General features: G+C 45.8%; 2 protein-coding genes across 3 annotated transcripts; one reads left to right on the top strand and one right to left on the bottom strand.

Moving 5' to 3' along the window:
* Positions 1-80: 80 nt before the first annotated feature.
* On the top strand, positions 81-14,299 carry UBE2Z (ubiquitin conjugating enzyme E2 Z). The gene is made up of 7 exons (XM_082373215.1): positions 81-481; positions 2,475-2,547; positions 4,472-4,659; positions 6,991-7,102; positions 9,274-9,386; positions 10,179-10,269; positions 12,243-14,299. The coding sequence occupies exons 1-7, from the start codon at positions 168-170 to the stop codon at positions 12,411-12,413; spliced, it is 1,062 nt and encodes a 353-aa protein (XP_082229341.1). The 5' UTR covers positions 81-167; the 3' UTR covers positions 12,414-14,299.
* A 1,336-nt stretch (positions 14,300-15,635) lies between these two features.
* SNF8 (SNF8 subunit of ESCRT-II) lies at positions 15,636-23,417 on the bottom strand. 2 transcript variants are annotated; one of them, XM_082373223.1, is made up of 8 exons: positions 23,260-23,417; positions 22,849-22,899; positions 20,780-20,918; positions 19,761-19,865; positions 19,073-19,145; positions 17,968-18,109; positions 16,933-17,007; positions 15,636-15,883 (listed from the first exon to the last, which is right to left on the bottom strand). In XM_082373223.1, the coding sequence occupies exons 1-8, from the start codon at positions 23,311-23,313 to the stop codon at positions 15,746-15,748; spliced, it is 777 nt and encodes a 258-aa protein (XP_082229349.1). In that variant the 5' UTR covers positions 23,314-23,417; the 3' UTR covers positions 15,636-15,745. The 2 variants fall into 2 exon arrangements, with proteins under 2 accessions (XP_082229349.1, XP_082229350.1); XM_082373224.1 differs by lacking the exon at positions 22,849-22,899 and having other exon boundaries at positions 23,260-23,415.
* Between the last annotated feature and the right edge of the window lie 194 nt (positions 23,418-23,611).

Below are 23,611 nucleotides of genomic sequence, written 5' to 3'. Positions count from 1 at the left end.
CTCTCGCTGGTCGGGGCGGGGGTGGGCGGAGCCAACGCCGCCCAGGCCGGGGAAGCGGAGGGTGGGGACACTCTGGCCCGGCTCTCGGTGGTTCGGGGAGCGGGAGGGAGCAGCGGCCGCTCTGGTCGGCGGACGTGCTGCCGAGCAGTCCCGGAAGCGAAGGAGCGATGGCGGAGAGTCCGACGGAGGAGGCGGCGACGGCAGGCGCCGGGGCGGCGGGCCCCGGGGCGAGCGGCGTCGCCGGTGTTGTTGGCGTTAGCGGCGGCGGCGGGTTCGGGCCGCCTTTCCTGCCGGATGTGTGGGCGGCGGCGGCGGCAGCGGGCGGGGCCGGGGGGCCAGGGAGCGGCCTGGCTCCGCTGCCCGGGCTCCCGCCCTCGGCCGCTGCCCACGGGGCCGCGCTGCTTAGCCACTGGGACCCCACACTCAGCTCCGACTGGGACGGCGAGCGAACCGCGCCGCAGTGTCTACTCCGGATCAAGCGGTGAGCCGGGGTTTTTCCTCCCCCAGCCCCGAGCTCCGGGGCTCGACCTTCCCCGCCGCCCCCACCCTGTCCCACTACCACCCCCGCTGCCCTCGCGGCGGCCCAGCTCCAAAGCCCACGTCTTGCCAGCCCGGAGCGTCGGGATCCAAGTCCCCTTTCCCCCCGCCCCCAGCCCCACACGCACCAAGCCCCTCCTCGCGTATCCAGGTCCGACCCCGCCCCTCGGTAACCTCCCTTGAGCCCTCGGTCTCCAGTCCGGACACCCTCCCCCACACCTCCCGACCTCCCGCCCGAAACCCGACCCTTCGGCGCTTCAGTAACACCCCCTCCCGCCCTCCGCACCGCCCCTCTCCCCCCTTCTCCACCCCAGCCTTGTTAGATGCAGCCCGAAGGCCCCACCCTCAGCGGTCCCCTGCGTCGTCTCCTCCCGAGCCCCGTTTGTAAGACACACACACAGCTTGCTTTGCCCGGCCTGAGACGTCAGGCCATCCTGGCTTTATTCCCGACCTCCTCAACCCCCTCCACAGAGTCCCCTCCCCAAGTCTAGGTCGCTTCTCTCGCATGCCCGCAGCCTTCTCTTGAACCACTTTTCCAGAACCCCAAAGCTCTCTACTCTCACACCTGTTCCAGGAACTCAAGCTTCCATCCCCCCGCCGCCCCCCCACCCAGTCTCACATTGGCTTGTAATATCCCACTCAAGACTTTCTTTTCTGTATTCTTTTCTCTGAATCATGTGATTTACTTTCTGAAGCAAGTGTACCCAATTGAAATATAGGAACAAAGGCCCAAGTCCCTTCTGTGCTTATTTCTTGGGTGACTGATCTCAGATCATATCATTTAGTAGATAATGTTTTTGTGAAATTGCTTAGCATAGTACCTATCACATAGGAAAAGGGAATGCTTTTTAGCTGCTGTTAATCCTGAAACCTGTTTGCTGATAGCCAGACTCTCTCTCCCCATGCCCCCATCACAGTCATCTTCATCTAGGTAATCACATTCCCCACATTCCAAGTTCTTTCAGATGTTTCTACTTACTTTCAAGGTTGTACTAAAAATTAAACAGCATACTGTGTGTAAAGTACCTGGCCCAGTGCCTGACACAGTTTGCCAACTCCATCAAGGTTGCCACCTTTAACTTAAGAAACTCAGCACTCCTCAACTCTTGTACTCCTTCAGCCATTTCAGTCTTCCAATCCTAATACACCTCTGAGTTCTGCCAATACTTCTTTTCCTCCACTCTGTCGCTTGTTTGCACTTTTTTATGTCCCTCTACTGTAGCAAGTCCCTAGATTTCCCACCTATAGGCCCTTGCTCACAACTGATCCATTCTAGTTTATGAGCTGTGACCTAGAAGTCGTCTCATCTTCTGTAGTAATGACTTCATGTCGTCCTCCACCTGTGAGATTCTCAGCAATTTCAGAGGGTCCCCCATCCCAACCTGAAGAGGTCCATACACTATTAGCCTCCTGGGCAAGAAGGCCATTATTGCTCCCTGCTAGCTCACTTGCTTCATATAATCCCCATGCTAACAACGGTCCACTGTTTGGTTTATGGAATTAATTTTTTAGTGGAGTTGATTATGCCTTCCCAGTTACCGAGAAATCTTCATTTAACATTCAGCCGTAGTACCTGGGAATCTCGGAGGTGGGGAGTGAATGAAGTGCCATGTGGGAGGAAGTGAGAGTAAATGGGATGTGGCTTTTCCAGGGTGACATCGGATACCATTGGGATCTCTGATATTTTTTTTTCCCCCTCTCCCTTCCCTCCCCCTGAGGAAACAATGCCCCTTTGATAATAATTTGCTCTCTGCTTGCCTGACAAATACTCAGCTGAGATTTCTCAGCCAACAAGACGGTGCAAACATTTGTGGTACCAAGCACCACTTTCTCGAACCCTGGCCTCACTGAGGTGATAACAACTGTCCTGCTCAAGGGATTCCCCTTTTTTCTCCTCTCCCTCACTCCCTCCCCCACTTCCTCTTGGTGTTATACAGGGATATCATGTCCATTTATAAGGAGCCTCCTCCAGGAATGTTCGTTGTACCTGATACTGTTGACATGACTAAGGTATGTACCTTGGTGGGGTTTGGGGGTTATTGGGAAATTGGGCCCATAAAGTTGAAAGAGCCTAAAAGAGATTATCCAGCTCACATCTCTGATTACATAGATGAATAAATCAAAACCCCAAGAGAGTAAGTGGCTTGCCCAAGGTCACACAGTGAGGTGGAGCGGAGCCTTGAACAGGTATCTGTTTTGGGGTGCCAAAAGGTCCTGGTTGGCTTGGAAAATCCCAGTTTATGCCTGTTGTCCAAGCTTAATTATTAATAGAGCACTCTTTACCTCTCAGAAATGCTCCAGTTTGGATGATAAATTATATGGTCACCCTATTGTACTAGCCAACTCTTCCCCCATCCTGCCACTCTTGACCTTTAAGTGTGGTGCTGTAAGTCAGATGCCAAGAAGGTTGGGGATGGGACAAGCTTGAGTGAACAGTGTTTGTAGTTACAGGGCCTTGTTTAGGCTCCTGTCCTTACTGATTGCTTTTGAATATCCTTTCCACCCCAAAGACCGTTCCTCTCTTGTCCACACACAGACACAGAGAAAGCTTAAATTCCTCTAGCATAGATACCTAGACTTCTCTGTCACTGATTGCTCTACCCTGAGAAGTGAATTTTTACTTCAACTGATATCGGGAAGAAATCAGATTACCTAAATCTAGGGTTGTTTAAATGAAAACTCCTTGTAGTGTCAAATTTCTTATAGTAAAAATTCAGATTTGGTATTATTTGTGTGTCTGTTTTGTTTTGAATAGGTTTCCCTTTAAATTGATTTTTTTCTTTTTATGTGGTTGGAAATGTTTTTCCTGGGACATCTTGTTCTTAGTCAAGTATTAGTGTTAATATGCTAGTCCCTGGGGTCCCAGAATTGATGTCATGTTGATACCATTTGAGCTTGCTATTCCAAGTGACTGAAGGCTAAAAGATAACATAGGATGCTACCAGGGCAAGGTGGGGACTATAGACAGAGACATTGGATTGCAGGTCCTTTTTCCTCTTGCTGTTTAAATTCTGAGCAGACTTAAGTGCCTAGGAGCCTTTGTAGATGAAGAAATATAACTGAGTCAGTTAGGTTTTCTTCCCTTCAAGAAGGGAAATCTTGTTCAATAAATCACAGCTGGAGAAAGAGAATTTAGCGTTTTGTTTCAAGTGCTGCTGATATTTTTATATTATTATTAACCTACAGTGTTGGGGAAAGTTCGGGGGATAGTCTATGGCTCCGAGTGGACCCTGAGTTTCCCCATTTTTCTTTGTATCTTTCACACAGCTGGATGCTGCCTGAGCCACATCCTCCACAGTAGGTTTGATCCTCTGCGGAGGAGACAGACACCGTAGGCCTCCATCACAACCCTCAGCTCTGCCCTGGGATTGGCACTGGTGCTGTGGCCTCCAATCCCTTTCTTCTTTTCCATTCATCTCCTCCCCTTTGTGCCACATAAATGGAGGGTGGAGTTGCATCGTACGCATGTTTAACCTAGGCAAATCCAAACATACGTACTCAGTAAAAATATGTATTGATTTCTTAAAATTAAACATGCTAGGGCAATATTTTACAGATGTATATTATGTTTTGCACGTTGGTGTTCTATCCATTTGTTATATAAAATACTGATCAGGGAAGTCCGAACAAAAAACATGCTTTAAGGGAGTTTTAAGGGACACTCAAGGGTGATTTTGGCTAGATTCAATTTTCACCTTGGGCTCTAACTTTAGAATGTAACCCCTGAGTAAGATGCCACTACACTGTAATGGGGTTTCTTAAAATTCCAAATATATTAGTGTGAGTGAGCACAGGCTATTCATTTTTCATGGTGAGGATATGGAATATCGATTCAGATGAAGGTCCTGCTTCTGGCGTGGGTAGCAAGTGGAAGTCAGGAGGGTTTGGGATGGGACATCACCTCACAATTTTGAGATGGGGTTTTATTTTGCAGATTCATGCATTGATCACAGGCCCATTTGACACTCCTTATGAAGGGGGTTTCTTCCTGTTCGTGTTTCGGTGTCCGCCCGACTATCCCATCCACCCACCTCGGGTCAAACTGATGACAACGGGCAATAACACAGTGAGGTTTAACCCCAACTTCTACCGCAATGGGAAAGTCTGCTTGAGTATTCTAGGGTAAGAGGAGACTTCTAAGTGGCCAAGTTGGTTGTTAGCAAATATTACTCTAGGCCAGCCTTCATCAACCAGGTTTCTCATCTGAATCACAGGACACAGAAAATGATTGGAGTGACTGTTTCCTCAATTCTCCCCCGGATGGTACTTGATTACTGTCATTCTAGATGCAGAAAAAGAAGTTAATTCATGACGTACAATGGATGCCTTAGTGAAGTGGTTCACCACGAGCAGCAGTAGCATCTGGGAATTTAGAGCCATGTAGAGTCTGGGCCCCCACCCTAGACTTATTATATCAAGAACTCTGGGGGTAGGGCCAGCAGTCTGTGTCTTACAGGCTCTCCAGGTGATTCTGGTGCAAACTGTTGGAGAACCACTCCCTTAGGGCATCAGGGCTTAATTCTCTCCTGAGCAGGTTGAGAAAGGCTGCAGATCCTGTGCCATTCAAGGCTGTGAATGTCTTATTTCTGAGTCTCTCGTAAGTGGCTTTGGAGGCAGTGGTGGTGATGATGATGATTATATTTTAGCAACTGGATGAAAAATGTCTGAGGTTGGAAGTCACATCAGATATGAAACACAGATGTTTCAAGTACATTTTTGTTTCTGGGTGCTACCAAGATTTTGCTTCATGTAGTTCTCATCCATTCCCTTTTAATCTCCTTCGGGGGTTAAAAATTCAGAATGGAAATATCTTCTAGCATACTCTGGATTGGTCTTTTTAGTGTGGTCTGAATCTCCCTGGGGCAGAGAACAAGTAAAAGTTGAAGTTAAGAAAGTTGCCCAGACTGGTGATACTGTTTTCTTTCTTCCTGTCCAATCCAATACATTTTTAGGTTTGTGTAGGGAAAAGGCAGCTGAAACAAACTTCTCCCTCTGCCCAATTCTCTCAGATCCAAGAATATGTTCTGTGATGGCGGCAGTGAGATAGTCCTTTGAAGGAGGTTGTCCTTAAAGAAGTCCTTTATCTCGTTAGGGTATAGGATTGTCTGTGCTAGAAGGATAGTGGTATATATAAACCACAGTGGTTAGGAAACTTAGTTGTTGTTTCTGTATGAAAGTTGTTCTTGAAAGTGTTTTTGTATTAGGTTTTCCTTCATTAGGCCAATATAAAACTATTTCGAGCAAACATCAGCTCACGGTAGAAACAGGGGAAGTAGGATGGTGGGGTAAAAGTGGCAGAAGTATTGGGTGGAAAAGGAGAAGCTACTCTGAAAATTTGCCGTCAAGAATCAGAGTAGAAAATTCCCATGCGTACTTAGTTGACTATTCACTTTAACAGCTGCATTCCTTTCCTCCCTACCTAGAAAAAAATATTGGGCTGACTTACAAAAGAAATTGAATGAGTTTACCCTGTTGACTTCAATCCCCGAATACTAGACGCTTGGGAGAGCACAAGGTCTAGGGTTCCTGGGGGACCGAAGCTGAGAGGAGAGGTTGAGAGGCACTGAAGGGCGAGCTCTGAGGAGGTTACTGTTCCCCATCACTTACTCTGCCCTTCCCTCAAGGCCAGCAGGGAAAGGGAAGTGGCGAGTTCACTTGAACAAGCCAGTCCTGGTTCACGTTGTGTTCAGCTTCCAGCTCAGGTGCCATCTCTTCAATTAATTGAGTTAAAAATAAATGTCCTTAATGTCCAAGCTTCCCTCCTTCTCCCAAAATTCCATCAGGCATATGAGAGAGAGGAGCAACTTTGGTGTTTCTCTGTTGTTGAAGATGTTGTTCATGTATTATTTCAAACCCTCCGCACTCTAGAAGTGCCCCTTATTCCCTTGCTGTCCTTTGGCAGAGTTCTGTAGTTTTCAGAGCATTTGACACTCTTTGGGGGTTTGATAGAGAGCTGGATCCCCGATCATCAACCCCACCACATGGCCTCTAACCAGGGAGCTTCAGTCCCTTCTCTGCCTCTGTGCTCAACTTCTCTCTCCTCTCTGACTCCATCACCACCCATAAATAAATAAGCTCTTTAAGATCCGTAGAGGTTAACATTTAGACTGCCTTTGGAGCTGTTTTCTTACCTTATTTCTTTCATTTTGATGGAGGGAAACTTCCCTGGCTACTGTTTCTCTCCTAGCCCAAAGAAAATCCCTTCAAAGTTACTTTGCTTGCTTTGCCCTCTTTTGTGACACTTGATAAGAGGATTAGGCAGTTGAGTGATTTCTGGTGAATGAGGGTGAGATGGAGGCTGGGAAATTCCAGAGTATTAATAGTGAAAGAGAAAGTGAGTCACTTATGATGGTGCTGCCAGGCCCCGGGGTACTCGTACACTGGTCTTTCTGTATGGCCTTTCCCGTCTCTCTCTGCCTCACCCTCTTCCCTTCCCTCTGCTGTGTTTTGCAGTACGTGGACTGGCCCTGCCTGGAGCCCAGCCCAGAGCATCTCTTCCGTGCTCATCTCCATCCAGTCCCTGATGACTGAGAACCCCTATCACAATGAACCTGGCTTTGAGCAGGTAAGGCCAGGTGGGCCCAGCTTTGGGGTGTAGAATATTGGGTTTTAAGAGATCTGAAAGATCTGCTTGAGGGTTTTTGTTTTGTTTTTGACCTGGCTCAGCCTCGTTTATTAAACTCGTCACTGTGGGAGAAAAAAGGAGCTGGCATGTGTGTGCCTTAATAATGAATTTTTTTCCTTATTAAATTACAATAACATTGTCAAGTTATTTCCATTTGACTTGGATTAATCTACCATGTGGAAGTCAGTGGAGTCATTTGGAAATTGATTCTGCGTCTGTTTTGGGGGCTCTTGGAGCCAGTGTGTTCTTCTGTATGCCTCCATTCCCCAGTATCCCTTTAAAGTGCTCCCTAGTGACTGCTGCTGAGCCAGAGTTTCTTCTGGAGTTATGAAGTACTGGTACCTGCAGAGCCACAGTAACAGTCATTGGCTAGGGCAAGAATATTTTAGTCAGTGCTGCCAAATAGAAGGTGGAGAAAACTCATATTTTCCAAGGGTGTACTATATGCCAGCCACTGCCAAGCTTTTATATGTAACTTCTCATTTAATCCTCATACTAACTCTGCAAGATAAATGTTATCCCCATTTTCAGCTGAGGTAATGGTGACTCGGAGAGGTTAGTTAACTTTCACAAGGACACACAGATCAGGATGTAGTCCCAGGAGCCCAAAGTCTTCCATTGTTTCAAAGCCCCTTTCAGATTACTCATGAGCACAGGAAAAGAGTTCCAGTGATATTATCAAAAGATATAATAATTCAGTTTAAATGATTAAAACGGCTTAATTCATTTCGAAACTATTTGAGATAACACTAACATTGGTGATTCTTCTGTAGTCTTAAACAAAGGGAAATACCCTTTAAGAATGAACAAAAATTATTCCCTAAGCCATCCTTTCAAACAAATAGTGAACGTGATTTCAGGAGTAGGTGGAAATGGAAACGAACCTCATTGGCTAACCAAGGAGCTGATTTTTACTTCTTGTTTGGAAATTCAAGAGATGGGACTTTTATTCTTAAAACTACCAAACATTCTTGGTTCACAGAACCCCCTTGTCTTGGTAGTTTTTTTCACAGTTCCCCAGGCAGAAAGAAATGCCACACTGTTCCATTTGTTAAGTAGTTAGGTGCAAACAACTTACTTCCTTCTCAGATGGCTACACTGACTTAATAATAGGATGTGTACACCTGTTCAGTGCCACACAACTTTTAAAATCTTGGAATCAGATCAGAGCCACCACCCTCATTTCTGTTCCCTCCTGTTTTCATATGCTACTTGCTATTTATTAAAGTAGTGACTGAAAATCCAGCTTCGTGAAAACAATGTCATCAAAAGGAATGTAATACAGTTCAGCATTAAAACTGAACTACCTATCTCAAGGTAGTAGTTTGCATGGAGTTTCACAGGTGTTGAATACTGTGGTTTTCCTCAAAAAGTTTACGGTATCCCACAGTGCCCTTGTGATTTCACTGTGGTGCACATTGGGAACCGTGGTGGTAGGCTGAAGGCATGTGTGTATTTCCTGTTCATTACATGTTTTGATCAGAGCCAAGGCTCTGATTGACTAGAGTTGGTGGTGGGAGGGGGGAACAAGGGAAGAGTTAAAGGGTGGAACGCCATGCTCCCGTCTGTTCACGCCCACATGTTCCTATCAGCTCTCCAGACCAGGTTCGGAGTTTTTTCTTTTGAAAACTTCAGGTTCTACTTCTGATAGACAATAGTTGAATTCAATGATGGTGGAATCCACAGATGTGTAGAGGAGTTAACCAGGAAGCATCCCGATATCTATAGGTTTTTCAGGCTAAGACTCCTAGCATCATTTATACCTTTTTGTCCCACCATTATTCTCATACATGATTATTTCCCACTTAATCCTTCCTGCAAGGCCTTTCATTTCAGGCTTAGGGAAATCTGATGGATGTGGTTTGCTGCTTATAGGTCAAATGACCCATAACAGAGGATGGGTACTGGTATGTGTGGTGGGGGGGGGGGCGGGGTGAGTGGTCTCAAGGACTTAGTTGCTCTTCATGGATCTGTCATATAGTGGGAAAGGTATCCTCTTAGTTCATTTGCTTGGGTCACGTACCCCATACTAATCCTAAAATCTCTTCCCATTGGCTTTTCTTTTTACCTAAATTTTGTACTTGGATACTGTGGTGTCTGTCACATTATAGGAGAGACATCCAGGAGACAGCAAAAATTACAATGAATGTATTCGGCATGAGACCATCAGAGTGGCAGTCTGTGACATGATGGAAGGAAAGTGTCCCTGCCCTGAACCCCTACGGTATGTGTAAAGAGAGCCCACTTGGTACTTGGTATTCCTTTTGGATATTTAGCTTGTTCGTACATTTGAGAACCTTTGGGGCAAAGTCCAGTGTTGGGCATCAGAGAAGGATAGAGAAAAAGGAAAGATGTGGTTCATGCTTTTAAAGAGCAAGTGACCGAGGGGTTACCCAAAAGGAAGTTCAGAGAGCTTTTTGGCTCTTGGAGAGTGCCAAGCCTGATGGGAAAGACATAGTCCATGCCTTCAGGGAGCCCCTGTTTGACTAAAGACACTTAACTGTTATACAGCCAAATGAGGTGTAGAGTATTTCATAATAAACCCCTTTCTTAGGGTTCAAGTTTATTTCTAGGTGTTAAAAACTAGATGAGCAAAGAGTTAATGAAACAAACTTTTCTAGGAAATGGGGGGGGCAACGGTTTTTTTTTCTTTTTTTTTTAATTGACGTATAGTTGATTACAATGTTTCAGGTGTATCTAGGAGAATTTTGAGTAAGGTTTGGGATTAGGGATGGCCTATGGAAAACGAATGAGATTGAGCAAGTCATGAGTTGAAGTTGGAGTTCAAATGATCAGTATTAACAGTCACTCTCATTTTATAATCCTTAGGGTATAAGGGAAATCAACCATGGGCAGTCAGCTGTTTCTTTTTCCATTTTCCAATGAAAGATCTTTGTAGGAAACCAAATCTGGTCTTGGGAACTCTAGCTGCTGAATTTGCCATTAAGGTTAGATGGTGAAGGGGTGGTGCCTTCCCCTCTTGTTCCTAAGTGAAGCCTCTCTGCTTGTTTTCCAGAGGGGTGATGGAGAAGTCCTTCCTGGAATATTATGACTTCTATGAGGTGGCCTGCAAAGATCGTCTGCACCTTCAAGGCCAGACTATGCAGGTAAAAGCACCCCTGCTGCTGACTCCAGAGGCCTTACAACAGACCATGTAAACCCCCCTCACAAGGGTGACATCCGCATCTCTCATAGAGTTCAGAGCCAAAAGGAACCTGGTGCATTGAGTAGCTGAGGCCCAGAGAGAGACTGAAGTCATATGGAGTTGGTTCTAGGTTCCTGGCATAAAGTAGGTACTCAAGAGTAGAATCTGAATCATCCTGCTTTCTAGCCTGGAACTCCTTCCCTTCTTGGTCAGTAGTCTTTTCAAACCAAGAACATTCAGCCCTCTCAGAACTTAGGGATTATGAGAGTCATCTGTTGGAATTCCATCCCTAGGTCAGGGGGGTGCTAAGAGAAGGAATGCTTAGGGAAACATTGGGTGTGCAATTATTGTTGAAAGAATCTAATACAAGGATGGTAACCAGTTGTTCATTCTCTGCCTCAACTGGGGAAATGTGCTTCTGCTTCCAATAAGAATGCAGAATTTAGGCTTGCTTAAAAGAAGAGGTTCTTATTAAACCGAATTGTAAATAGGATCAAATATAAGAGACTGGTTGAGAATCTTCCTGTCCTGAAGGGCCAGTCCTGTGTCTCTTGGATCATTTACTTGCTTAGAAAAGTGGTGACTTGGATAAGTGGCTAAGGCCTCTTCAGGTTCTTTCCAGGTCTTTTTGGTCTATGTTCCCACCGACCCAGCACCACCAGCCGTGGGAGTAACTGTTCTGTTTCCTCAGGTGCTGCTCAGAGATGGTAACTTCCCTACCCTCCCTTCAAGGACTTCCCGCCTATGTGCCGCATTTAAACTCATAGGGCAGGGCCAGCTCAAGGCTGACTTGTTTCCTGAACCTTTTCTGAGAATGTATCAAGGGTGATGCATGCTATAGCTTGTTCCCCATCAGGAATTATCATTGCTGGTATCTAGCAGCATTTCTAATATTCAGTCTGTGAAGGAAAAACAACTCATGACGAGGGAAGCGCAGGGAGGAGCAGCATCTGGGGAGGAAGAGAATGGGTGGAAATGGAGCCAGTGATGAAAGGAGGAAGATCTGGGAAACGGACAGCTCCAGAGTAAGTGTGGAGTTCAGTTTTGGGGGAACATAACCCTCAAATGTGAAAAGTATGGGCTGTAGTCACAAGAGACTGACTTACATCCACTGGCCCTTGAACATGAGGGTAACGTGTGGGCAGAAGTGTGGAAGGAGTTTAGGTGGGAGAAGCAGACATTATGTGAGAGCGAAAACCGTGGACTTTTTGGTAACTGCCAAAGAAAGAGGTCTCCACTTGTTTGAACCCTGGGCAAGCTACTTTGCTGCCATAATCCTTATTTAGCATTTTAAATTTCTTTCTTTATACCCTCCACCCCACCCATAGTTATTTTTGAGACTTTAAGGACAGTTAACCCCTTTCCACGTAATGTTTGGTTATCTTTGATCTCGAGTGACAAGGACTGGAGTGATGCCCAGAAACCTGGACAGGAATGTGATGACCGGTCCGTGGGGAGGAGGGCAGGTGCTTATCCGAAGTCAGAGCTCCTTCATTCTAGACCTGCCTGTGATCTTAGAAAAGCAAATTACCCTTTTTGAGTATAGGGAATGAAGGATAATTTTCCCCTTATATAGTTTGTATGAGGTTAATTGAAAACACCAGCACACTTAATGATTACAGTCCTGGTCTTGAATTTCTCTTCCCCATCTATCTCGCTGTTACTGTGTCCCCCTTCTGCACAGTGGCTTGCTTTGGGGGAATGCAAACACATTTTAATGTTGGCCCAAGCCAGACCTATCTGGGGTGGTGAACGTGCCACAATATTCCTAAACAAAGATGCTGTTGTCTGCTGTTGGGAACTCTGTGCTATGCCCCCTTCTGTCCCCATGCTCAGAAGTTGAGCGTGTGTTTCACGTGGGCCTAAAGCTGCTCTGTCTAGGGTGAGCCACCCAGACTTGAATCTTCCTTCCCGCTTGTCTCCTTTCCCCCACAGGACCCTTTTGGAGAGAAGCGGGGCCACTTTGACTACCAGTCCCTCTTGATGCGCCTGGGACTGATTCGTCAGAAAGTGCTGGAGAGGCTCCATAATGAGAACGCCGAAATGGACTCTGATAGCAGCTCGTCTGGGACAGAGACAGACCTGCACGGGAGCCTGAGGGTTTAGACCCTGCTCCCCTCTCCCCTCCCCCCACTCGAGAGTCCCAGCAAAGTCCCTTCCCCCCACCCCAGGGATGGAGAGGCACTTGTGTATCTCCCTCCAAATGTGACATCATCCCGCAAGATGGCAAGAACCAAGCAAGCTTGGATCCCAGGGTGTGGAAGTGGGGAGGCTGTTCCCGACCTGACCTCCTTGGCTCTCGAGCATCTGGGGCTGTGTTCATCCCATATCAGGGGCCAAGGTACCTATGCAGGAGCACCTAGGGCGAGGGCCTCTGGCAAAAACAAAACAACCAACACACCTCTCCACAGGGCCAGCTCCTTAGGGACAGGTGGAGACAGAAATTGCAATTCCTAGAGGGAGTGTGCCCAAATGATTTATGGGGATATCTGGAAGGGAGCTTGGGGTGGGGGGCTGTCTGTGACACTTAAGCAGTCTGGGTGGTTGTCTGTCTGTCTGTCGTCAGTTTTGAAGCAGGGCTTCCCGATGCCCTTTTCCTCCCTGCCTCTTTACCCCCATTATTTCCCACAGGCCAGCATAATTTTGTTTTTCCTAATTTATAGTCACTGTTCTAGACAGACCAAAGAGAAGGAACAGTGGTGGAGTCTAGGCTGCTGATGAGTAAGCTTTACCTAGCACCTGAGCACCTTTCTCCTCTGCCCCCCATTCCCTCACTCATTCTAGATTTAAGACAGAAGGTAAATTTGACTGGGCCTGAACCAAGGTCTTGGTAAAGCCTGCACAGGCACCATAAGAAGCTGAAAATGCCGTTTGTTCCCGCAATCACCGATTTGAAAAGTTCCCAACGCAGACAGCTGTTGTGTGTATGGGATTAGAGCCACTACATAGAACAGTCTCTTACAGATTTTTCGTAAATACTAGTCACAATGAGGGTATTACTCCTGGGGGTGGGGTACAGGGGGGAGGCTGATGCTAGTCCTATTGTGTTTTGTTTGGCTGTCCTTGTGTGTTTTCACCTCAGCCTGTAGCCCCCCATCTCATTTCAAAGCCCAGGGAGTTGTGGGGAGCAAGGGTAGCCAATGGCAGAGGGGATTGGGGCTGGGACTCTGAAGACTCCTCCCCTTCTCTCCCCCCCCCACCCTCCAACTGCTCTTTGTCACTGACTGATGGGTGTTTGCCTGGCTGTGTCGCTTCTCTATTTAGCTGCAGTGATCCTTTAGCTGGTTGGCTCAGAAAAATGTGCTTTAGGTGCCCTGTGACACTGGGCATCAAGGGGACCCATCCTTCCCCTTTTTGATGTGTTCTCCTGTACTTTCCAGATTCTTACTGATAGGTCTCCCAGTGGGGTATTGGTGATCCACATGACACAGGGCCTCAGTCAGTATCCAGCCACGTGTAAGGGAGAGGATAACTTGTACCTGCTCTGCCCGCTGCTAGAGAGGCCTCTGCCTTGTGGGTCATGGGACTTCCTGGGGAAGTTGGGAAGGGGGTTGGGCACAAAGGAGAATGTCCTACTTGGGAGGGCAGGAAGCAAAGGAACTGGACAGGAAGTGGGCTAGGGGGACAGAAGTTTAGCTTTGATACCTGAAGGCTGGGTCTCTTCACAAGGAGACTCAAGAAGGGGCCCTGCTTCCAATTTCCCTCTTCCATTCCCAGAGCTAGTACAGGGCTTGGAAGAATGCCCTTGGTCTGTTGGTCCAGTGTTAACCTGTCATACATTTAAGTGTTCCCACTTTCAAGTGACAATCCTCTCCTTGGTCCTGCCATGGGCAGAGCATGTCTGGCGTACTAGCCTGACTTTTACGTCCTAATCTTGAGTTGAGGAAATATATGCACAGGAGTCAAAGAGATGTCTTTATATCTGACTGTACATAATGTTTTTTTTTTTTTTTTTTTTTCTTTTTGGTGCAATAAAGTTTGTTTTGGCAGAAGGAGGAAGCGCCTATGGGTGTGGGAGGGTTTGTGTAAAAGGAAGAACGGGATCATTTTGACAGCCACACCTCTCACCTAGGCCTGAAACTGTCAGGGATAAAGACAGTGCTCAGTGGAAGCCAAAAACTTGGGTTACGTGGTGTGGGTGGAAGCAGGACTACTGGTGGCAAAAGAAATAGTGTCCTTTTTTTGAGTCAAGGAGAGGAATGCCATCTTAGCCTCGGCTGCTTCGAAAGAAATACCTGTTCAGGAAGTGAGCTTGTCCTCAAGGACAGGCAGAGGTAGAGATGGGCTCAGACTATATATATCCCCTTGCTAAGGGAAAGGTGTCTTAGGATGGATAGTCCAAACCATTGGGTTTTCAGTTTTCTGATACCAAACTACCCCTTCTTGGGAATTCAGAATTCAGACCATGAAGACAGGGCTTAATGCTGGCCTCCCAGCTCATCACCACCTTCTCTACTTGCTATAGAAGGCTCTTACTTTCTGGTACAGAGGCTTTTCATCTTGGCTGACCATGTGTGTAAGAAGAAATTATACACAAAATGTCCTGCCAACCTGTGCCACGCAAAGCTGCGTACAGGAAAGCGTGGGCCCGGGGGGGTAGTGGGCCTAGGCTCTAGCTTTGGCTCTGCTTAAGGTGGTGGCCTCTGGTCAATTAGATTCCTCACCTGCCAAAGTTAAGGACACCTATTTAACTTTTAAGATTGTGAGGACTATACAAGGTGTATATAAAACTGGGTGTCTGGTAGGTGCTCAATAAATGATTTCCTTTCCCAGCCCTAAAGTTAGAGGGATGACCTGGTAATCACTATAGGAGGAAAAGGTAGTCAGGAATTGGAGAAATACTGCATCCACTATTGGTTAATTCCTCTCAAATTTTCTTTTCTCTAACCACCATTTCACATTGACCTCTATTTCCTTCATACTCATAGCTGAGTCTGCTGCCATAACCTGGAACCCCTGCCAAGGAAGCTGGAAGAGACTGAAAGAGTGACTATTTATACTGGTCCATTAGGGTCTGCTCGTTTGAGATAAGGAACATTTTATGAGGAAGGGGTTTGAATTAACAGAGGCTATAATTTATGTCTCAGGGCCACAGAAACTAGACTGTCTAGCCAGGAGACAGATGGCCTTCATTCTAGGCCCAGCTCTACCATGAACTTGTAGATGACCTGTGCAAGTCATTTTATACATGTTCACTGTTATCTATGTTACTCAGGTTGTCCTTAGTGGATAAAAAAGGTTTTCTCCAATAAAGATGCAATGTGAAGGCACTTTAAAAAAATAATAAAGTAATGGGTGAAGAATACTGGGGGAAGAAAAAAATTGGAATTTTTCTGGTTTTTTGGTTCTTTTTTAAAACAAAGTTGTCCAGGTTTTATTCACCACCAGCTCCTCCCTCTTCTCCCTGCCTGCTGCTGTGCCCCGTTCCGCATTCCCAGTCAGGGGAGGGCTTCTCTGGCCTCCTCAGCTGTAATCTCCTGGGAGTAGAGATCAGTGAAGAGAGCTGGCAGCCAGTAGTGGGCCTCCCCTGGGGCCTGCAGGTCCAGCCAAGCCAGCCCTTCCTTCAGCAGGTGTTCCTGGCAGAAAAAGGAAAAGTCAATTGAGAGAGGGGAGTTTACATAATGTAAGGTAGATAATGCTCAAACCTATCTTGGCTTCAGTGGGGTTTTCAAACTAAATCTACAAGAGTGCCTTCACATATTTACACAGCCAAATTAGAATGATTTGTTTAGCCTAGATCTTTGCCTGAGGTGTGAGAAATGCCACCAAGTTGCTTAATCTGTGCTGCTGGGAAAGAGGATAACGACAAAGTGGGATGTTGTGGCAGGAAGGGCTACAGAAATATTTGCTACATGGCTTTGAGCAAATCACTAACTCCATTCCCTAAAACAAAATGGAGATCAGTACCTTTCAGTTAACTTACGGAGTAACAGACAGCTAGGGGGAAACCTTTTTGGAAAAGTTAATGGAAAGACCATATTAGTATCAGAATGGACTCATAGTTCCTATAGCTGGAAGTATGCTCCAGATGGGTTGGTTCTACCCAATATCATTAAATGTTTATGTTATCCCCACTTCACAGATGAGGTTAAGTCTATAGTTCAACTGCCTGGGTAAGGAGAAAGGTATTGAAAGCCAGGGTTCCTACGTGTTCATGCTACTCCCTCTTCACAACATCAGTCTTTCATTAGTACCATGAAATGTGTATATATAAAACTATATGTAATATGCACTATAATAGTATATAATTATAGCAATGTAATTATCATCAGTAGTTAGTAATTCCCTTCACTCTGTACTAACAGTGTTACTTCCAGTACAAGCCACATTAACCATCTGGCCAGGCTTTACAGGTCAGCAGAGAGAGGTGTTGGTGACTCCCCAGTGGCAGTGGCGGCCTGGCTGTACCCATGTGCCAGGGCTGGAAGCCTGCCTTTGTGAGTTCTACCTCTCAGTGCCATCTTCAGAGAAATGCTGGGGTTACTTCTGGTGTGGCAGCAGCAGCCTTCCAGGCAAGAAGTCAGCAGAGAGAGAGAGGCCAAAGCTCTTGCCTGTGTGGTATCTGTCTACCCACCTCCTCCCATCTGGGGCCCATCTTTTCTGGGCCATTCCAAAAGTCACATACCAGCACTTGCCGCGCTCGCTCCGTCTCCCATTTAAGACTGGCTTTGATGTCACTGACAGTCACATAGCCATTTTTCTGAAGGAAGGAGGAATGGGGACTGCGTCAGTTAAGAGTGTGCTTTCCCTTAGAATCCAGCATCTGCCCAGGGACAATTAATTTACCCAGGCAGGAGGGGGAACTGCCCTTGGGTGAAGCCTAAGAGAGCATAGAAGAATGTTTAGAGGTCCCAGTAGAGAGCAAGAGAGAAGTGACTTTCAGGATGACAGAGGTAGGTTGAGGGGTTCAGTCTTAAAAAGTAGAGTCAAGTCCCTGGTACTAAAATATTAATGTAGACTTTATCAGAGAACTCTAAAGTATGACAAGGAAAGATTCAGAATGATTAACTGATAGGAAGGAATGGTGATCATCATAAACTGTTCATAATCTAAAATATTTAAGTATTCAGCCCTTGTCCTGCCTCACCCTAACCATTCCCCAATCCAGAAAAGCCCCCTCCCTCGTTTAGTTCTATTCTACATTACAGAATTGAGAAAACTGAACATGTCTTCCCTAAATACATGATAAGGATTTTGAGGAAGATGATACAGCTTAAGGCACTGCTGAGGAACAGGAGGATGGCAAACAAGATTAAACATTTTTTCAAAGAATCCATAAAGTAGGTTTATGAAGACATCAAAAAATCTGTCCACCAAGGAAATTCAGTTAGTTGTCTGCATGTCTGTCTACACTAGACTGTAAGCTCCTTGAGAGCAGGAACTATATGGTACCCATCTTTATATGCTCCTACAGCCTGGCCCAGTGCTTTGCACTGTAGCTGCTCAATAAACGTCTGCTAAATAAGCACAGGTCTGAGTAGTGCATCCATTAGACAGTTTCAGCAAAAGACCTGAGTGATGGAGGGGAGGAGATCAGAAAATCCCCTCCCAGACTGCCCCTACATGCACGTGCACGAGTGCACGCGCACACACGCACACACACACACACACGCACGCACTCCCTCCCTCCCTCTCTCTCTCTCAGAAGGCCCACCAGTACCTCTGCCAGCTGCAGCACCACAGTGTGATCCATATTAAGCTCAGCTGGAACAGACTGAATGAGGTAAGTGCCGCCCACAGGGATGATGCCGAAGCCAGTGCCCAGTGCCTTTAGTTTCTTGATGGCCCTGATCAGGTCGTCTCTGAGGTGAGGAAGAGCTGCTTAAAGACCCTTGGCAGACCAGACCTAGCAACAATGCAGTTTCAGCTCTGCCCTGGGCAGGATACCCTGATTGAAGACTCAAAAGGCTGCACAACATTTAACTACATCAGTAAAAAGGCAGGGTCAAAGTGCACCAAATGGTGCTTGGACATTCCAGGGAGATGGTATAGGAGTCAGACTCTCCACTTAGCAAACCATTCCAACACCAGACAGAGATAAAAAATATGCTTCCAGGAACCCATCAGGAAATGTGAATAAGTGAGTTGAACTTAAGAGACTATAGGGAGTAGTGTCAACTATGGCGAAATAGAGAATGCTTATCCATTTGAAAGGGGCAACCCAGGTGATTACTGCCATTTGGAAATTCAGGCCCAGTAGTGCCAGATTTTCTGATTTCTTAGTTGACAACTAACTGAAATTAAAGAAAACCCACAAGATAATGTGTAGACCACATATCCAGCCCACATACTGAGAGTCTTTTTTACCTTTGGTCAAATTGGGGTCACACAAAGGCTAGTGAACCAGGTCAATTTACACCCCATCTTCTGAGCCCAACTCCTTTCCCCAGCCTTTCTCAGTGCCTGCTCTAGTCTCCTTGACCACAAATAATGTCAACAGTATATACAGCCCCAAGTATGTTTAAAAAGAAAAAAAAAAGTGTATACACACACACACATTATTTTTATGCATGAAAAAAACGCTTAGAAGGAAATCTACCAAAACTTTTAACAGTTGTAATATCTCACTTGAGAAATAATGGGTTGTTTTTTGTTTTTTTATATCTCTATTTTCAGATTTCTAAAATAAAAACATTTCTTCTGATCATGAAGAGGAATAAAAATGATTCCTAAACTAGCCTAGATGAACGAGTGGTAAGGAGAAAAGATTTCCACCTTTTTTAAAGACCTTTCTATACTCCAAGGGGTTGGAAGGCAAAACCTACTGGCTGACATCCTGGGCGAATTTGCCCCTTCCTTTTAACACCTGTTGATGTAGTTCCTCCAGAGTTATCAGACCTATTGGAGAGGGGGACAGAAAGCAGTTGAAGGATTACCTTTATGACTTTAAAAAAAAAAAGGCAGCATCTCTGAAAAACTGTAAATGCTCTCTTGACACCAAGGCTGTGTCTATAGCCAATGATTTCTAACTAGGTTTAAGTTTTATTTCTTAACTTCAACACAGACCATTCAGTGTGCTTATTAAGATGATACTACTGGATGATCGTTTTAAAGGTAACATTCTGGGGAGCACAGAGACTCCGTTGGCATCACCACACCTTGGAGAAGCAGGGCAGGCCTATAGTTACTAATAAGAAAATCATAACCCAGACACATCATCTATCAGGGAAAAAGGCCTATTTCCTACCTGCCTATATGTTCTGTAACAACTAGGAGCTAAGCCTTCCTGGCCAAAGACCTTTGGAGAATAGAGATAATCATTCAGGTTTACCCTTGGCCATGGAGACCGGTCATGGATTCAACATCATGAAGCACTAAGATACTTCTCAGGACCTAACAGCTTCTCAAGACCTTACTGGCCTGCAGACTGCAGGATAGGAAAGATCATCTTTCAAGATTTTTTCCCTCTCAGAGAAGCCCAAAGCCCAGTCCACAGGACCCAGCCACCCTCACCTCCATTCCGGTGTTTCAGGGCCAGGCACACTTCGATAATCTGGACACCCAGCTCGTAATAGAAGTCTCCCACGCCTAGCATCTCAGACCAAAATCCTTTTCCAGCTAAAAGACAGAAAAACAAAAGCTAGGTTATTCAATAGCTACATCTTTTCTTTCAAAGCTAGATTAAAACATCTATTCTAGTGCTTGCTTCGGCAGCCCATATACTTAACAAAATACAGCTATTCTATGGGAAGTCTTCTCTGCCCAGCCTTACGTCCTTCTGCTCCACTTACAACTCAGGATCCTCAACACAATCTGACTCTTGGTAATTCCTACTAAACAACAGGTTCAGACAGTTCTAAAGGTGGGCAATCTATTTGGCTGCTAACTCTGGCTCAGGATACTAAAAAAGTGAGCTTCCTTTCCCAAAGCATGCAGTGAAATATAATGGGACATACGGTCTAGACAGGCTGAGAAAAAGAATATGCAGACCTGGCATTCAAAAATCCATTGAAGATATTTTATTGAGTAAAAAATGCAAGTTACAGAGTAATAATTACAGCATAATCCCATATATTTTTAAAAAATAGTTTATAAATATGATGAAGGTGTCTAGAAAGATATACCTTAAACTGTTAACAGTACTTTATCTCTGCAATTACGGGCAGGGTCAGAAGACTTCCACTTTCTCGTTTTCTTTTTTCTCCTTTGTTGACTGACTGCCTGAATACATACTACTTTTATCAAAACTTTTTTTTTAACAAAGGGAAAAATAGTCATAAAAAAAATTCCACAGCAGAGCATTCCAGGGAAGATCATGTACACTGGCTACTCAGCCTGCACTCCAACCTCTCCATCTTTCCCATCAAACTGGATACTCAGCTATCCTGCTAGGGACTCCCTGAAGACAACATCCTCCGGATCTCCCTGTAGGCCCTTATAGAAGACGCCCCAACAGTAGTGACGACAACTAGGTGAGCTTTGTCCCTTAGCAACCCTAGAAGAACACTGGACCCCTACAGACAACTCCTTACAGGCCAGAGGATCCACCCCAATGGTGGCACACATGTCCTGGAACTGCACCCGGAACTCAGGATTCTTCCGGATCTCCTGCTTGTGCTTGCTGGCAAATTCTTCCAGGTTGGTCTTGAACATGTCCAACTGCTTTGACATCTGCAGGATGAACAAGGGGAAGGTTAGGGGCAACCCAACCAGGTGACAATCGGATGCCAAAAGTAGGCCCCTGGGCCACTGGCAGGGCAAAGGCTGGAATAACCTGTCTTCTTCAGGCCTACCATTATACTGTTTACTGTTCTCTTCCTTTTTATCCCTGGCTCTCCTTCACAGTTCTGCTACAGCAGAAACAAGATGCTGTAATGTTTCTTCAATTCTAAAATACACCTTTTTTTCCCATGTGTTCCTGTTCTAAAGTCAGGATGCATCTAACAATCAATGTGCATATCTAATATGGTGCTTCCTTTCTTTCCTTTTCTTTCTTTCTTTTTTTACAAATTTTGTTTTATTTATTCATTTTCTTCCAGTTTTATTGAGATATAATTGATATACAGCACTATAAATTTAAGATGCAGAGCATAATTATTTGACTTACATACATCACGAAATGATTATCACAGTTAAGTTTAGCGAACTTCCTTCATCACATATAGACACAAAATTAAAGAAATAGAAAAAAATTTTTTTTCCTTGTGCTGAGAACTCTTAGGGTTTACTTTCTTAACCACTCTCATTATATAACATACAACAGCGTTAATTATATTTCGCTTGTTGTAAGTGCTTCTTTTCTTTTTCCCAGAAGAAAAAAATGTTATTAAACTGAAGGTGCAATCAACAAGGACCTATTGCATAGCACAGGGAACTCTACTCAATATTCTGTAATAACCTATATGGGAAAAGAATCTGAAATAGAACAGACATATGTTTATGTATAACTGAATCACTGTGCTGTACACCTGAAACTAACAAAACATTGTAAATCAACTATAGTCAAATATAAAATAAAAATTTGTTTTAAATCGAATGAAATTAATTAATTAATTGAGGATGCACCTAATAATCAATTTTGCAGCATTCACACGGTGGGAAATCTTCAGCCACTGACAGAAAGGCTAGATAGGAGAGAAAGGAAGCCTGGCATGAATTAGGTGTGTTGTTTTAATCTTTGAGTCAAGGACCTCCTTGGGGATAACCGTAGATAAAAAAATCTCTGAGGAAGGGATGTGGGTCTACCAGAATACATTCTAAAGCTAAATACTTTTGGTTTGGGGATATTCTGACTTCCCATTTGCATTACTCCTTCTCTTTCCCTAATTAACAACCTATCTTCAACCCACCAAGAATAACCACTTCTCCTCATTTCCAACATATTAGAAATTTACACATTATTATAATCACCATTTCCAGTTGATTCCTGCATGTTATCTCCCCTGAGTGGGAGCTTTTGAACAGCACACCCTGTGTCTACTTATTTTCCTCAGTTCAAGGGCCCATTTCCCTGCCTCACTGCCTCCTTCTCTTCTTCACCAGGCAAAATAACTGAGTAAACAACAGGGCATGTACAGAAAAGGGAAGTGTTAGAGAAGGAAACTGCAGGAGCCACACCCCCATCACTGACACACACTTCTGGTAAGCACCTAGATGTGATGGTGGTGGGTGCCACAGGTTAGGCAATATTTTCATGTTATTCTTAAGTATTTAAAGTAAAAACCCAAAAGACCTAAATCAAACAACTCTACCACTTACTACCCATGTAACCTTGGATAAAGCACTTAACACCTCAGTGCCCTCAATTCTAAACTGCGAAGAACAGAGTTCCTTCCTGATACGATTGTCAGGAGGAATGAACAAGACAGTGTATGTAAAGAAAATGGACATGTGCCTGGGACGCTACAAGTAGGTAATCACTCAAAGATGTTAGCTATTATTGTTATCAGCAAGTCACCTAAATGATCTGAGCAGCCCAGAAATTGGGATTTGCCAAATGCCCTATTTTTAGTTCGATCCAAACAATCTGGTTTATATCAAAGGTGTCCTGCCCAGCCTTGTCGGATCTCCCTTGCTGCCTGGAGCCCTCCAACCCACTCACCTGGGCCAGCTGGTCCTCAGCCAAGACAGTCCCTCGCTCCTTATACTTGGCCTGTCAGACAAATAGACCAGGATAAGTTGAGAGAGTGGGTGCTGGGGGCTCCCACTTGTACTGCTTCCGCAGAAGTATTAAGAGGGTCTCGCAAATGGTTTTTCTTAGGGAGAGGGGGCGAGGAAGTAGAATAGACGACTCGTCTGTAGTCAAATTGGGGGAAGTGGCGGAAAGGGCTGATGAATCTAGGGATGCTGACATTCCAATCCATCGGAAGCTGGAGAAACTCAATTCCCCGGGACCGAGAAACCCGCGTCAGATTCTGTTGGGAGGCGATTTGAGGGTACAGAGCTCTGCGCGGAGAGACTTCTGTCTCTCGCGGGTCTGGAGTGACTGTAGGGCCCGCCTCCTTCCCCTCACCTCCGCAAGCTTCTTCTTGGCGATGGCGCCGGCTCCCACTCCGCGGCGGTGCATCCCCACCGTGGCCCGCGGGCCGCCCCGCTACCGGGACGCCGGGTCTCCGCGTCCCGGGATCCTCCACCAGCTCCCCCACGCGGATGCGCAGGCTGTACGTCATCTCCGCGCGCCGGAAGCTACGCCCAGACTTCCGGCCGCGGGGCTAACATCCCCCACCGCCAAGGGCCTGGCGGCCCCGCCTTGTGCTCCAGCCAGGATCCGCAAAACTGTTTGCGGCCCAGCGCTCCCCACCCAGGTGGACGCCTCGGACCCTCTCGATTTCATGCGACTGCCCCCACCGCCACCCCAGCCTGCA

Source organism: Balaenoptera borealis (genome assembly GCF_965194805.1).
Source record: "Balaenoptera borealis genome assembly, chromosome: 20".
Classification (NCBI taxonomy): domain Eukaryota; kingdom Metazoa; phylum Chordata; class Mammalia; order Artiodactyla; family Balaenopteridae; genus Balaenoptera; species Balaenoptera borealis.
This window is presented reverse-complemented; position numbering and strand designations above follow the sequence as displayed.

Coding starts and splice junctions, on each gene's coding strand:
- UBE2Z (XM_082373215.1), top strand. CDS start 168: ATGGCGGAGAGTCCGACGGAGGAGGCGGCGACGGCAGGCGCCGGGGCG. Junction 482..2,474: donor TGTCTACTCCGGATCAAGCG/GTGAGCCGGGGT, acceptor GGTGTTATACAG/GGATATCATGTCCATTTATA. Junction 9,387..10,178: donor CCCTGCCCTGAACCCCTACG/GTATGTGTAAAG, acceptor CTTGTTTTCCAG/AGGGGTGATGGAGAAGTCCT.
- SNF8 (XM_082373223.1), bottom strand. CDS start 23,313: ATGCACCGCCGCGGAGTGGGAGCCGGCGCCATCGCCAAGAAGAAGCTT. Junction 17,008..17,967: donor TGGTGCTGCAGCTGGCAGAG/GTACTGGTGGGC, acceptor TCCTTCCTTCAG/AAAAATGGCTATGTGACTGT. Junction 15,884..16,932: donor AGCGAGCGCGGCAAGTGCTG/GTATGTGACTTT, acceptor TTTTTCTGCCAG/GAACACCTGCTGAAGGAAGG.